The 15,188-nt window shown below is 39.2% G+C and overlaps 1 protein-coding gene across 1 annotated transcript in view; it reads right to left on the bottom strand.

Moving 5' to 3' along the window:
- Positions 1–40: 40 nt before the first annotated feature.
- LOC110053725 (MAM and LDL-receptor class A domain-containing protein 2-like) overlaps positions 41–15,188 on the bottom strand; it is a 53,637-nt gene continuing 38,489 nt past the window's right edge. Inside the window, exons 44-61 of the mRNA XM_020759992.2 lie at positions 14,831–15,175; positions 13,575–13,613; positions 13,209–13,326; positions 12,941–13,012; positions 12,447–12,518; positions 11,781–11,852; positions 11,559–11,630; positions 11,381–11,452; positions 10,702–10,773; positions 10,298–10,369; positions 9,418–9,489; positions 8,032–9,083; positions 5,284–5,504; positions 4,575–4,746; positions 3,902–3,962; positions 2,532–2,724; positions 1,588–1,767; positions 41–957 (exon numbers count right to left, since the gene is read on the bottom strand). Of these exons, the coding sequence (XP_020615651.2) occupies positions 835–957; positions 1,588–1,767; positions 2,532–2,724; positions 3,902–3,962; positions 4,575–4,746; positions 5,284–5,504; positions 8,032–9,083; positions 9,418–9,489; positions 10,298–10,369; positions 10,702–10,773; positions 11,381–11,452; positions 11,559–11,630; positions 11,781–11,852; positions 12,447–12,518; positions 12,941–13,012; positions 13,209–13,326; positions 13,575–13,613; positions 14,831–15,175 (3,080 nt within the window). The 3' untranslated portion in view covers positions 41–834. The remainder of the gene's footprint in view (positions 958–1,587; positions 1,768–2,531; positions 2,725–3,901; positions 3,963–4,574; positions 4,747–5,283; positions 5,505–8,031; positions 9,084–9,417; positions 9,490–10,297; positions 10,370–10,701; positions 10,774–11,380; positions 11,453–11,558; positions 11,631–11,780; positions 11,853–12,446; positions 12,519–12,940; positions 13,013–13,208; positions 13,327–13,574; positions 13,614–14,830; positions 15,176–15,188) is intronic.

Here is a 15,188-nt window from a genome sequence, read left to right as displayed (position 1 = left end):
TGTTCGTTATGGACTTATTTTCAAAACTATCACCACTAAATGAAATTATTTGTTTCAAATTTATTAAATTCTCTACTTTCAAGCCAAAGCTCATGGCATTTACCAAAAGGGTCAGCTTTGTACATGAAGTAAAAGGTAAAGATTACATCATGAGGGCCGAGTAGCCCCTTCAAGCCGAGAAAGCTTGGTATACATATCTACAAAACCTTGAATTGACTACAACTCGGAACTCTATATTTGTAAATAAAGTACACTGTATTTACAACAGTAAAAACGGAAATCAAACAAACGATTTCTTCCTCGTGCATAAACTGAGACAATTAACAAGATTTCTCAATAATAATAATAATAATAATAATAATAATAATAATAGTGAATTTATTAACGTGTCAAATACATCTAATAATAAGCAGTGGAGAATCCCCACTGCTAATAGGGGACACCTAACTAAAACTATCTCAAACTCCTCACTAGGCTAGGCAAAGTCTGGAGGTATGATTGCTTGGGAATGGGCTCATTGGTTAGTTGTTGTACAGGAGCTGACTTTGACTGACCTCGTAAAATAAGAAAACACATAGCGTTGTCTTTCGTCTGTTTGAGAGTTGGTTTAAGACCGTTTAACAGAACCGAATACAACTTATTACAATGTATTTTAGCTTCATAACACGCAAACTCCATCAAAAAAGAAGTAGGTTGCTGAGTAAATGGCATTACAAATAACGATATTATCCTTTGAAAGTGAAAGGGAAAGGAAATAAAAAACTATACGCTATTACACTTCTTTTCCCTTGCGTCCAGTGAGACAGTGAAATAGCTCATTGAATCAAGTTTTATTCATAGACAGGTATCCCAGACTCCCACGCAGAACCAAACTTCTTCCAGAAGCTCCCGGATGTAAAATGCCGTAGGTCTGTTCTCCACTGTCTCCTCAAAACACAGATTCATAATTTCATGAAGCTACAAAAAAAATAAATAAATAAATAAAAATCAGACACTTATAAACAAAGAAAACTTATCTTCCACGTATTTCTTGTACCTTGTGTCTTTTCCTTGTACACAATATTACGCTGTCGGATACATAGCTGACATATGCCAGAGAAATGCTGTAAAAAGCGTTATGGAAGCTACGACGGTGCTTATTGCTAGTAACAGACTTCTGATGGCGTTTTCCCTGTTTGAAACAGAAACCTCGTATTGTTTACAGAGCAGGTTTTGTTGATAGGCGTCTACAGCAGCGTACAGTGTACAGCATCTACACTTATCAAAGGTTCCCGTCCCCATCTAGTTAAACCTTACACTAGTTGTATGTGGACGGCTAGGAATAGGTATAAACACCACCTCGTTCCCAGGGCTCTAACAGAAAAGCCCTGGGAACGAGGTTGGGTAAAACGAGATATCTCTAGCGCTAACGGAAGTCATTACTTGAAGCAAAAAACTGCTTGAGATGCGTGTCCATTACTCAGTTGACATCAGCAACATGGCCAGTCATTAGCAGATTTACGTCCGTGGCCTTAATACAGTTTTAACTTCTTTAGGACGTAAAACAAGAAGAACGATCGTGAAAATAATATAAACAGCAATATTTACCTTGATATATTCACTTGAGCCATGGCAATGCCCTAATAAGGTAGCTAACAACTGTCCAAATTGTTCAATATCGTTGCCAAAGTTACTCTGTTCATCAGCTGCCCAGTTTGTAAAAGCCCCAGCTTCGTTCATCTTGGACGCTCGAGAAAAACCACTCAAGACTGCTCTTATAGGAGGAAGCTAAAAAGAAGCGATAAAAAATTACGTACCAGACAGCTTCAGATAAGGTTTAGATGTGTGCAAGTCACATACAGGTATGGAAAAGCGAAGTGTTAATCCAGATTTCTCAGTTTCTTCAAGCGTGCGTTTCTAACGTCTATTTTCTACAGAGGGAAAATTTAGGATGAGCTGGTTTACACAAGATCTGTTCTAATTTTTTACTGCAGCTTAGGAGATAAGAAATAGCAAATTCGTTTATCCTTCCCGTTTTAGTCAAGCAGCTTTTAACCCGCAAAAACCATTTTCCTTAATAGAAAGCGAAGCTTTTCTCGACCATATATGACGAAACACTTGCGCGACGACAGTTTCAAGGTTAATGTTGTTTTATTAGCACATCTGTTAATCTTAATGTTTTTTTTATGGCGTAAAATAAATGATAAAATAGAAGGATATTTCGAAATGTTTTACTGGCCGGTAAGTATATGTTCTTGGAATACGACGTCTGTGGATGAAACAATGAACTAGAATTAATCAGTAATTCGAAGTCACTAAACTATAAAAGAATAACCTAGCCTTCCACACAAATGAGCTCCTGTAGACGTGAATTGTGTCGCTGCACTCCAAGCAGGCACTCTTATATAGCCCTTACTCGTTATATTCATTATATTCATTAAGAAAGCAAGAGGAAACTTTCTCACGTGGCCGCTTTTTCGCGTTTCTCTTGAGAGACTATAAAAAAGAGGGAAGAGAAATATAGACTGCTCATATTTACTCATTTTACTCACTCGTGAGCATTGACCAACGAGAATGTTGCTTGTTGTGATGTTGTTATGGAGTATCCCAAGATCCTGTAGTCGTTCTATGGCACTGATGACGTCACAAGCTATGGCGCACACTGCATCGAAGTTAAGAACAGTTCCTTTCTCACAAAGAAAATCTTCCAATGTTGAACTCGACACAAAATCGTAGCAAATCAGACTTAAAAGAAAAAGGAGAATTGAACATTTGAATAGTGATCAGAAGTAGAAGCTAAGTTTGTTGAAGACCGTTTGAGGTCTGGGGAGAAAGAGAAATTTCAACTCGTTCCAGATTCCTTTTCGGCACGGCGTAGGTGAGACGCTACTTTATCAGGGAGAGAATGGTTTATGTAGGCTTGTGGAATATGCCTCTCGTCATCATCCCAGTATTACACTTGAACATGGAGTACAATTTTAATACACACCGGCCGGTTTAAGTTCAGCGTTCAATTTGTTGTTGATTTTCACCGACTGCACCTTGGTCCAAGAGGAAAACTGGCCCTTTAAGGTAGCCGAACACAGTTTTCGCGCGCGCTTTTGCCGATGCAATTCAGCGCGCGCACAAGGATTATCTCAAAGATATGTTAGAAAAGGTAACGATGCAAAGAACCCAGCAATTCTCAGGTTTTTCTCTGTTACCGAAAGAACCCAGTTAAATGCAGCGCATGTGTAGTAAGTAAAAAAATTGCGATTGAATGAAAATTCGCACTCTCGGAAATACGCCTATTTCTCGAGAACCACTCATTAGAATTTCACGAAATTTGGCACGAGAATACTTTAGAAAATAAGTAACAGGAGTATTGATAATAACTGAACTTTAACAAAGGATGATTAAAGATCTCTCTGTTAAATTATTGGCAAAATGGTGTTAACTTGTGAGAATCGTTACAAGCTTGTTGCATGCAAATTATAAAGAAGATCTAATGACTAGATTTTCTAAAAATAAACAAAACCGATTTTAAAGGTCTGTTTATTTTTATTCATGCTGCCATGGCAACGGCACATACGTCAGCTTAACCATCAAAAAACCAAAGTTTGTGTCGTTAACTTGCTTGCTGCCATTTTTGGTGACCGAGAGATCAAGGGTTTTAGAGAAAAAGGTGAATGAAACACAGGTATCAAAAACTGTGTTCAGCCACCTTAGCTTAAACGTCGCATTAACACGTCACTTGCCCTCTTTGCAGTTCTCTTTACACGTAGTTGACTAATTGATCTTATAAAACAGCCTGTTACAGCATTTTATTTTGCCATGAACATTCCAGATCACAAGAAAAACCTGAATGCCATCGGATCCACTGCCATTTTAACGGACGCTGCGCTGAAAATCGCAACTAATACTCACTAAGAATGCAACTTACAGACTGTTTGAGTGTAATTCACGAATCTTCACTTTTCCTTGTTCAATGATTTGGTCGCGAGCTGTAAAACACAAACAAAAACAAAAACAAAGAAACAACACGTCAGCCAATAAGAACAAAGTGTCCCTTACATAACCACTAAATACGACAGGTACAAACATGAGATTATTGCAGAGATAAATTTTGACAAACTTCTTCGGTCTTCAAGTCTTCGAACATCGAATAAAGTTACAAAGGTTCATTCGTTCAATTAACACTAAGCGCCAATTTGAATTAAGTATAATACATGCATAATAGCACAGGGATTGTTTTGTTTATATCCATCTTTTCACCTTTTGCTACCGGACTTAAACTCAAAACTAAATTCTTCAATTCAGCTTGAATTTGAAGTTCCCTCCTTTCCATTAGTACAGAGTACAGTTAAACTTCTACTAACGGTCACCCCTCTACAAAGGCCACTTTCGATTCCTCCGTCCTCAAGGTGGCCTTTGTGGAAAGGTTTCATTGTGGTACAAAAGACACCATAGGCAGAACAGGCATTTTTCGCCGAAAGAGAAATCTTATTTAAGTTCATATTAATAAGTGTATATGTAAATAGGGAGCCGACAGTTATAAAAGTAGTGAATGTTGAAGACCGGGGATGTAGAGATTAAATACACAATATATTTCTCACCTTTGGAGTGCCAACGATAATGAAGTAGATTCGAGAGAGGTTCTTCATCACAAGACATGCCTTGTACCGTATCAACCTCAGCTAACCACTCCTTCTTGTATTCTTTGGCAAAATATTTGAGCAGTACCATACTAAGAAAATTTTCTTGCTCGCACCAGGCTACAGCATAACCCTGCAACAGCACCAACGGAGAATTAGCTTTCATTATTCGACACATAGAAGGCTTCACCTTACCCACCGATAAGGGATTTTAAAGTGCATATGACATGAAAAATAATTTTTGCTTACTTGAAAGGCCTTTCAAAATACAGAAGAATGGCATTTTTCCTTTTGAAGCATCTTTTTTCGCTTTAGAGATATTGAAGTTTTTCTATTATGCAAATTAGATCAGTGATGACGTCATATTGTTTGCAACTAAAAATGGTAAAATGCTGAATAAATATCTGAAGAAATATTGAAGCAATGTTCTTGAAACTTGGCACCACAAATGTACATCACAAAAGAAACAAAATGACACCCTCAGTGCTGTTGCCATGACAACAATTTTGCTACTGGTGCTTGTCTTAATAAAAACTGAAATTTCCAGTTTTTGTCTTAAACCAAGAACCATCTACTCCACCCAATCTAATGATGGGAGTTAAGACAATATGGGAACTATGTCTGTTCCAAGTAGAACCCTGTACAGAAACAACTTGGTCTTAGCACTTACTGTCGAACTTTTTCCTGCAGTATCGTCTTGCAGAATGTTAGCGTCTTCAATAAGCTTGAGTTTAGCATGTACTATGTGTACTTCCTTACTGTCTTGTTCCTTTGTTCCCGCTTCAGGTGTCGGTGACGGAAGTGGAATGGAATCACCAGAACCAGGAACGACGTTGGTGACCAAGGTGATATTATCAGATGTTTTAAGCCAATCAACTGTTTGCTTTCGACCTGAAGAAATTCCAGAAAACAACTCAAACCCATACAGTCCCTTCAGTGAAAGTGGTAAAAGATATTGGCCCCAAGTACAATAGGTAGTTATACGCGCTCGTATTGGTTGAATTGAAAAAACTAATCACTTTTTTTCCTTGGTGGGCTGGAATTTAAGTTTCAAAAGGGGGTGAAGTCATCGCATCAGGGAATTAGCATGACAACGGCAACAACAGAGACTATTAGCGGTAAAATACATTTGTTTATTTGAAATAGAGCTAAGGGTTTTACAAGCGGGAATGTGGGCGGGACCTGAGTGGTCCGACGTCCCTATTTTATAAATTGCTAGGCCGGGTTTGTTGACACTGCAATGTGAAATTAAAGAGAAACCTATGACAGCTCTTAAATTTGGTCACAAGTGAGAAATGATATACCTAAAGTCTGTAAGATATACTACATGTATGTTACTACATGTATGCCTCAGTGTTGCTGTGAAAAATATCATTTAATGCAGAACTTCAGAAAAAAATGTCATGTCTTCTTTAAAAGGGACCAACATATTTGCTCGGCAAAGATAACAGTGACCTAGCAGTGATTCTAGTACTGCTAGGTCGTAATGGATTCGTATTTGACTTTCCTCTACTCTTTGTGGAGGTTGGCAGGCGTTACCCGCTGCTGACAAATGAGTTGTTGTTCAGCCACGTCTGCTTTGGATATACTCTGGCAAGCCTGCGAACTGTAAGTTACAAACGAACTGCAAGTTTCTTTGTGTGAAAGAATTCAATGGCATGTATATTGATTATATTTTTTCTAATTTTACTAATACTTTGACACATCTACGTACGTGTAACAAGGCACATGATCTTTTTTTCATTCGAGTAAAGAAGGTAAGTCTCTTAGAAGAAGAAACAGGGGCTTCGGATGGCAGCACCGCTGCATGAACTCTATTTTGCCAATGATGTTTTTCATACCCAAGACCTGATAATAATTTTAAAAAATCAGACCACTTGGAGCTAATCAGTTGGAGCGTATTTCTAAGCGTTGATCCGCTCGCGGTTGCGTTTGAGTGCTGGTGTTGCTTGGCGTGGATCTTGGCTTTGTGCTTTTCTCGCTACCTCCGATAGGTGTCCCTTTCACTGTGGGAGTGCAATTGCTCGAACAACGAAGTTGACCGAAGTGGGCTTTTATGAGGGAAAGAAAGAGGGGTAACCCCCATCCCCCTCTTTCTGGCTTCTTGAATGTACGAAGACGTCCAGAGATGTTTGTAGTCGTCTTTTAGAGAAAGTCGAAAGTAAGAAGATGAAGAATGACGCTTGCTACCGATCATGGCAGGTTGGTTTGACGGCTTTAGCGAGACCTGATTGAATGCTGTCATGGATGGCTTTGACGTAAGGATTGTTGTTTTTGATCTGTCGTCTTTCTCTTTCTCTTCAGTTTGACTGAGCCCGGACTGACACGAGCACGGTTACAAACAGCTTGCACCTAACCCCGCGCGGAAGTGGACACAAGCGCAAAAGTAAACCCGGTCATTTCGAACCGCAGGCCTTCAAACCACTGAAACGGCCGTCATCACAGTCAAGAATCAAGATCAGTTGTGTTGCACCCGAACCAAAGTGGACTGTCATCCCAACTGCGAGGATTCCGAGACGGTGGTTATGTCAAAACTGAGTAGGTCATGGTGCTTACTCGCGTGGCAGGGAAACCCAAGTGAAACCAGGCCCTTGTGGTTACGAAAACTCCAAGCATTCCCCCAAATCGTCTACCAACCCGACTTGGTCGCGATCACACGCAGTTACCGCGTCACATCGTTCAGCCTGCTCACGACAAGCACTGCTATCGCCCTTTTTGTACGACAATGGACGCTACGACACCCGCGCAGAAAAACCAACTGTCCAATGGTGTCTGTACGAGCGCATATAACTACTACGCAACAACTAGCCTTAAACAACTAACTGCGCTTGAAAAGTAAGGCATCCCTCAATGTTTTCTAAAGAACTTGAAAAGGTGGGTCCTCAGCTACAGTTCAGCACCCGGATGTGTGTCATAGCATGCGACCAAGAAAGATAAATTAATCAAATACAAATAATGTTTTTGGTAATAATACGAAGTACGCAACACGAAAGGACACCCGATCATGGAAAGCACCCTCTTAATGGAGTTTTACTTAAGAATCCAAACTGTAAAGACATTTATCTTAAATGGGCGTCACTTACGCGTGGTTTCCCCTTCTACGAGATATTTATTCTTTCTACGAGATATTTGTTCTTTCTTCCCTGTCTGCCATCGGGACTGGGGATGGAAGGACTGTCAAAAAAACGTTTGATAGTATGTCCAAACCTTGCTCTATGTCTTTGTTTGGATGAGAACTGGTTCTCATCCAAACGTGATTTACCTTTATACGAGATATTTATTCTTTCTACGAGATATTTGTTCTTTCTTTCCTGTCTGCCATCGGAACTGGGGATGGAAGGACTGTCAAAAAAACGTTTGATAGTATGTCCAAACCTTGCTCTATGTCTTTGTTTGGATGAGAACTGGTTCTACTCACCTGGCAAACGACTGTGGAGCGTCCTCATTGCCACGCTACTGACGTTTTTCCGCTTTCGGACCAAGCTTCGTTTAGTTCTTTTGGTGGAAAACGTGTACAGGATTGGATTGAGGGAAGAGTTGAGCGGAAGAACAAACACTGCTATCCACACATAGGCAATTTTGTCTGGATCGTCAAAATTTCCAGTCAGAGATAAAATGTTGATTATAATTATTGGCATCCAACAGCAAAAGTCTGTCATCACAATGAAGACAAGTCGCTTGGCCATGGCGGATTCTTTGTTTAAATTTGTCGATCGCGCGGCGCGGGACGCACGCTTTACTGTCCAGAACATTGTCATGTAGGCGACGAAAATGAACGTGAAAGAAATGAAGTTTAAACAAACGAAAAAGGCGACAGAATATTCCCAGCCAGCCGGTCTTCCTCCAGAGAGCTGAAGCGGAAGGCAAACGGCAGAGCGGCTGTAGAAACCGAAGTTACCAGCGCTCTCATCATCATAAAAGTAACTAATCCCAGTAATAGGAATAACCGATATGACTACACCAAACGTCCATACTCCTATACATGCAAACACGGCCGCTCTGTAAGTAAGGCGGTTGAACTTGAAAGGAAAGACGATGCATATTAGTCTGTCCATTGTTATGATGGTTAGAATCAGAACGGATACTTCACTGGAGAGCATCGAAAGAACTCCAGCAATTCGACAGCCTATACCAGATCTCCATTCGATGTCATGCATGAAGTATTCCCCTTGCCATCTTAAGTCCATGATTGCGATTGTCAGCAAATACACGCCCATCAACAGATCAGCAACAGCCAGATTTGTCAGCAAGAACGATTGAACCCTGTTCTCTTCTTTGTCGAGGGCCCGCCATATTATGACAAAGAGGTTGCCAAGGAAGGCGAGGATTCCAAGAATCCAAATACAGATCTGGAGAGTTTTATTTTTCATGAGGTCGTCACAGCTTGAGAATTCATCGACTGGAGACTCACAGTCAACTCCCACGATTGATTTCTTGGCATAGCAGCAGAGGATGAAGCGGTCAAGTTTCCTGTGAAAGAAAAATCGCTAAACATGGGAACATAAGGATTAACAATAGTATTGTTCATCATTTTCGCCGGACAGCAATCATTCATATCAGGATCAACAGCAGCGAGTGAATCCTCAAGTTCTGCAAGTTGTGAAATCAATGTTTCTTGATGCTACCTTCCGGAAATGCATCTTTTAACTTTTGTTGTTGTTTCAATTATGGCCTCGTAATAAATTTGGTAGCTTTACTTACCCTAAAGCCGCAAATATATCAAATCTGATGGGAATATTTCTGGGTAGTGCATTTCCCAACAAAATAGATTTCATTAACCAACCACAAAATAAACGTTACTCACAGGTATTTAATGTTTTTCAGTTCACTAAAAGCATCGGACGGCACATCAGACAGTTTGTTGCTGTTCAGGTACCTGAGTTAACCAAGAAGAAGAAGCGTCACAAAAAAAAACCTATGAGCAATTCAACGAAATGTGTAGAGAGACTACTCAGGAATTCCATATGTACTCAAGATCTGAGTAATCTCTCAACACATTTCGTTGTGTAAGCTTCTTCATTGAAGAGCACTATAGACCCCTTTCAGTTAATTCCCAATCTGGAGGACAAAACAATAAGATTGTTTTGCATTTGAAAGGTTTGTCTCTCTCAGGGGAGAGAACAACCATTGTTTTGTCCTCCAGATTGGGAATCACTGAAATGGTTCCATATTGGCTCCAGCGGTGATTAGCACCTAAACTAAGAGCAATTCTATGTTTATTTGTCCGATTCTCTTCTTTATCTATCAGCTTTCGTGTAAAAGGACAAATGTTTGAACACAAATATGGTCTCATCACTGTAGGCCATAAATGATCTCCTTCCCTCCCGATTCTTGTCGAAGACTCTGAAAGGAACCCCTAAAACTCTCACTTTGTGGGCATGGCTCAATTTCATTGCCCTTTCCCTAAGAGGTTTTTTAAAGCACTCTATGTTTAATTTTGGTTGTAGAAGATGTCTAATCTAAATGTGTTGTGACTACTACAAATGTGAAACTGTAATTAGTAGTAACATAATACATATTTTGTCACTTTGATTTCGAATGTTAGCAGTAACTTTCATCCTGTGAATCATCAGAAAGGGTGAAAATCAAAATCTGGATTTGTTGCTTTTCAGGCTTATTGAAATGTTCGCATGGTGATATCAACACTGTACCTGAGTATTCTTGACACTGCAATTTGTACTTACAGATATTCTAACGACTCTAGACCTTGAAAAGTTCCCTTTGTAACTGTCGTCAACTGGTTGCTGCTTAGGTCCCTGGCGAAATGAGACAAATTAAGCATATAAAGAAAGTTCCATTATCTCATCTGCATGATGCCTTCAGTTTATCTTCAAGACAGACAGACAGACAGCCTTTATTCTTAATTTTAAGCACGATTAAAATGAAAACTCTGTAGCTTATGTGGTCGCGTAAAAATATGTCTCAAGCTCGCCACTTCCAGTGGGTCGGTAGAACTTGGAATATTTTTAAAGATAAACTGACAAAGTACTGCGGCGTTAACTGACGTACGCTGCATAAAAGTTTCACATTGCAATTGTTGCGGAACTCTGCTGCGTTGTATAACCGATAGGTTTAATTGAATACTCACAACACTTTCAGTTTTGCAAGGGCTCCAAACAAACCACTTGGCAAAGTTGTGAGCTTGTTTTCCTGAAGGTATCTAAACAACATGAAACAATGGTTCAATATCAGCATGCCCAGGATAATAAAAAGAACACCATGAAGGGTAGCTCTTTTTGGGGACCTTTGGTCACTGTGGAATAACTTCAAAAGGCATTCACAAGAGTTTTGCTCATAGATTACTCATCAATTCAACCGAAGCCGATCTTCTTTTTCTCAGCAAAGCAAGTAAGCTAATAGTTAATTGTTAACTAATTACTCTAAGTAATATTACACATTTAAATTGTTTGTTCTTTTCAACTCTACACGTGTAACGCTTCGAACAGACGCCTGTCGAAAGATCCGGCGTAAGGCCTCTGTTTACAGGGTTCGTCAATAAGTGTGACTATTTCCTTTCTAGGACTACTCTACAGGATTAATCTACTGGAATCCCCCCTTACCTCCACCTCGTTAATAAGACCACCTGGTTATCACGGCCACTTTATTCTGTCCCGAACTAAAGCTCAGTCAGTCATTTTCTTATTTAAAGAACCCCTTTAATACATTTTACCCATTAATACGGCCAGATTTTTGTGGCCCGTTGGTGACCGGATTACCGGGGTTCCACTTCATAAATAAAAAAAAAAAAGATAAATAGATAAACTTACAAATGGGTCAAGTTGCTCTTGTTGTTAAAAACACCATACTCTATTCCTTCTATCTGGTTCGAGCGCAGACTCCTAAAAACGCGATTACTTGAGTCAGTTAAACTTATTTTTTTTGTGAAGTACAAACTTTGAAATTCGAAATTTTAAATTAAAATTAGAATTGTAACTTTGCACTTACAAAACCTCTAAACTTGTTAGTCCGTCAAGCATTCCGCTTCTTGCTTGGTGTAGAAGATTCCATCCCAAATCACTGTAAAAAAATCAAAATTTCCCATTTCATATGGATAAGATAACTTGTTTTAAATAACCTCCCCTCACTGTCAGTTCCTTTTCAGATTAACATGGTATTAAAGGTATTGGAGTGCTTTTAACCGTGTTTCCAGAAACATAAAATACTCACAGGACGCGTAAATTGGGAAGCTCGGTGAATCCTCCAGCAGGGAGAGAACGAAAGAAGTTAGAATTTAGTCGCCTGAAAACAATATGAGAAAGATTCATTACTATCATACAATTTTATATTATTCACCAATAATAATACTACTATAACGTCATTCGGACATTTTGTCAGCCATTTTCCAGGAGTACTTTTTCTAAACAACGAATATAATAATCACTTTATTTAAGTGTCGGTGTATTTAGCACTAATGTGCTAATTGGGGACACTGTAAATAAGTAAACAAATATTTCAAATATAACATAAACTATTAAGAATCCCAACTGGTGGGAGGCTGACCAGTTGGCTATTTACACAACGCGGCCGAGGAGTTGAACTCGGGGCTACCGAGAGCAAATCCAGACAGCGGTAGGGCGGAGGATTTGAACCAGGGACCTCCAGATTTCAAATCCAGCGCCCTAAACCACTCGGCCACGCCGCCTCCCTTAAATAAGACCACCTGGTTATCACGGCCACTTTATTCTGTCCCGAACTAAAGCTCAGTCAGTCATTTCCTCCGAAACGGCAAATGAAATGGCAATTATTGTATTTTTATTAAATTAATTTCTATTTTGAATATAGATAGGCCTTCGTTATGCTGCTGAAAATAATTTAGGTGGGATATATACTTACAATGTGTTAACGGAGGGAAGATTTTGGAAAGAGTGTTCATCCACATGGAGAAGGATATTAAAACTCATGTCGCTGAAAACACGGAGAAGACAAAGAAAATAAGGTAGTTATTTGAAATGACAAGATTTTTGAGCCACATTTTAGGTACCCATTATTTTTGAAAATTACGTAAGTGAAACTTCATTTCTTGTAAACATCGTACAGCTCAAAACGGAATGCTGGTTACAACAATCCTTAAAACTAAACACGTAACACAACCCTCTCTAAATATCATCATCCAGAGATAAAGAGCAGGTTAAAATTAGACCTTGGTTTTTATATGATTTACATGGGTCACATGGATAGAATCTCTTAGATATACTCTCTTGTAACAACTAATGTTGCTCAAAGAAGGCATTTTTTGTGGCTCTTTGCAAAGACATCGCACGGCAAGTTTGGACGTTTTGGTTTTGCATTCAGTTGGATGAGAAGAAAACAAAAAAACAAATACTAACATGTACTCTAGTTTTGTGAGATTTGTGAAATCCATCTCTCGTAGCTGGGATATCCGGTTTTTTTGGAAAAACCTGGTAAAACAAGTCAAAACACAATAAATATGAAACATTAATTGCGACTAATTTTAGCAATAATGGAAGAATCCTAACAGAAACAAATGCACTTTGAGTATCAAGTACAAGAACTGGCATTCATGACTAAATGATTGATCCTGATCATTTTTGGTGTGGTAACTTAATTCGCGCGAATGAGCAAATCGCAACATACACTGCTCCAGTGTTGGAAGGAAGTTTGCTCGGCACGGTGACCAAGTCTTCTCCGGTTACCAGAATCGTTTTTTCTGGACCTTCATCTAACTCTTCGCACTTGCAGCTTGATGGACATCCTAGAAAAAAAGTAGACATCAGTCAAGTCCTTGAGAACATTTTTAGCAAACCTCAGTCTAATTTACAATTTCAACAACCATCTAGGTGACTTAAGATTAATCACATCCTAGGAACTAACTCTTGAGGAAATGCCCAACTAAGAATATCTTAAAGTAAACCTTTTCGATTTTGAAGATCCTCTTCAGAGTGGGAAAATGTTTTACGGTAGATGGCTGTTTACGTACTACACAAGCACTGTAGTGTTTACCTTGCTGACGTGAACAAGATGCAGCTAGATCATCAGAAACTGAATGAAGAAAACAAAACAACAACAACAACAACAACAATAAAACATGCATGAATGATACTATCAGAGATTAGTATAAATCTACCCGTGTTCTATCACGAATGCTGTTCCCTGATTGGCTACGCTACTCACTATCTATTCTTTGATAGATAGTGAGTAGCGTAGCAGTGTGCGCTTGTTAACTAAATGACGGCCACTTCTTTGCGTTTCCGAGGTAACAGTGTGGAGGATTTATAGAAAATTTTGAACGACTAGTAGATTTACACTAAAACAATTAGATTATTCGCTCTCGATTTCTATGAGTGATAGTTGACTCGGGCTGCGCCCTCGTTAACTATCACGCGATAGAAATCTCGAGCTCATAATCTAATTGTTTTCATAGAAATCACTTCGAAGTTCATCAGAAATACTCCGCCACGGTGTTGCGTCTTACTTTCAACTCTCTTCTTGGTGTCTGGAAATGTGGTCAATCAATCAAATTTATTTATAGAGGGTGACACATAGCGTAGCAGTGTGCGTGGTCAAACACGGTCTTTCGCGTTTGATATATTACGTCATGTGTGCGTCATTTACTGCTTCAAGTAGGTCTTGTTATACATTATTACGAGAGACAGATATTAAACAGACTGTTTCACAGCTGAGTTTAGTCTACTTTATTAAGTTTTGCCAAATACTCGCTATGAAACTTAATGTTAGCTAAGAAATTACTACTACGGATCTAAATGACAAAATCATAGGCTTTTTTTAGACACTATGTCTCCCGAGCGTTGTAACTAAAGGTGGCAAACAAACGAGATCAACTTTGGAAACTGTTCAGCTTAACAATTTTTCAAAAATCCATCCCGCAATCCGTGTTATTTTTTCCAAACTTTGTCCATCCGTACCATTTTTTGTTTCATTTGTGTTAATGAAATGTTCCTTCACTGTTTTAAGTAGTCATTTTTATATTTCACTCAATTTAACTTACGTCTAAGTTTGGCTAAAATCCCCGACATATTTCCTTCAAAGCAAAAATCAACATCTGAAGAAGTAAGCGAACTACAACAAGCGACTTTCACATTTTGGCAGAACAGTTGGATGTTTAACATGATTTACCCTCTCAGCAAGCACCAGATATTGCATTTGGCGGCGCGCAGAAGCGGGAAAAACAGGTTTTTAAAAAGTCATATAAACAACAAAAATAGCAATAACTGAGTTACAAAACACCACTCATGTACCTGCAACCGAGCGATAAAAGGCCTTGAATCCTTCCGCGCGCAAATCTCCCTGACAATCAAGAACAACCGTGAAGTGATTTGATGAAGATACAAAATGGGGAGGATAAGCATAACCGCAGAATCTGCCCATCGCGGACGCAGTCTCGTCGCGTCCATCGAAAATCTGAAGGAAACAGCTCTCGCACATGGGGTGATCCTTGAGTTGGAATTCTTGGAATTCAAGGTGAATGACGTAACCAGATGGGACGGTGGTGTGCCACATGCAGTAAATGTCTCCAAAATAATATCCAGGAAATGATGGAGAAAAGAAATACCCTGACATGTTGAATAGGTTTTCGTTACAAGCTGAAACCGAGAA

This window comes from Orbicella faveolata, unplaced genomic scaffold (genome assembly GCF_042242905.1).
Source record: "Orbicella faveolata isolate gen_17 unplaced genomic scaffold, um_ofav_v1 contig_26, whole genome shotgun sequence".
In the NCBI taxonomy this organism is placed as follows: Eukaryota; Metazoa; Cnidaria; class Anthozoa; order Scleractinia; family Merulinidae; genus Orbicella; species Orbicella faveolata.
This window is presented reverse-complemented; position numbering and strand designations above follow the sequence as displayed.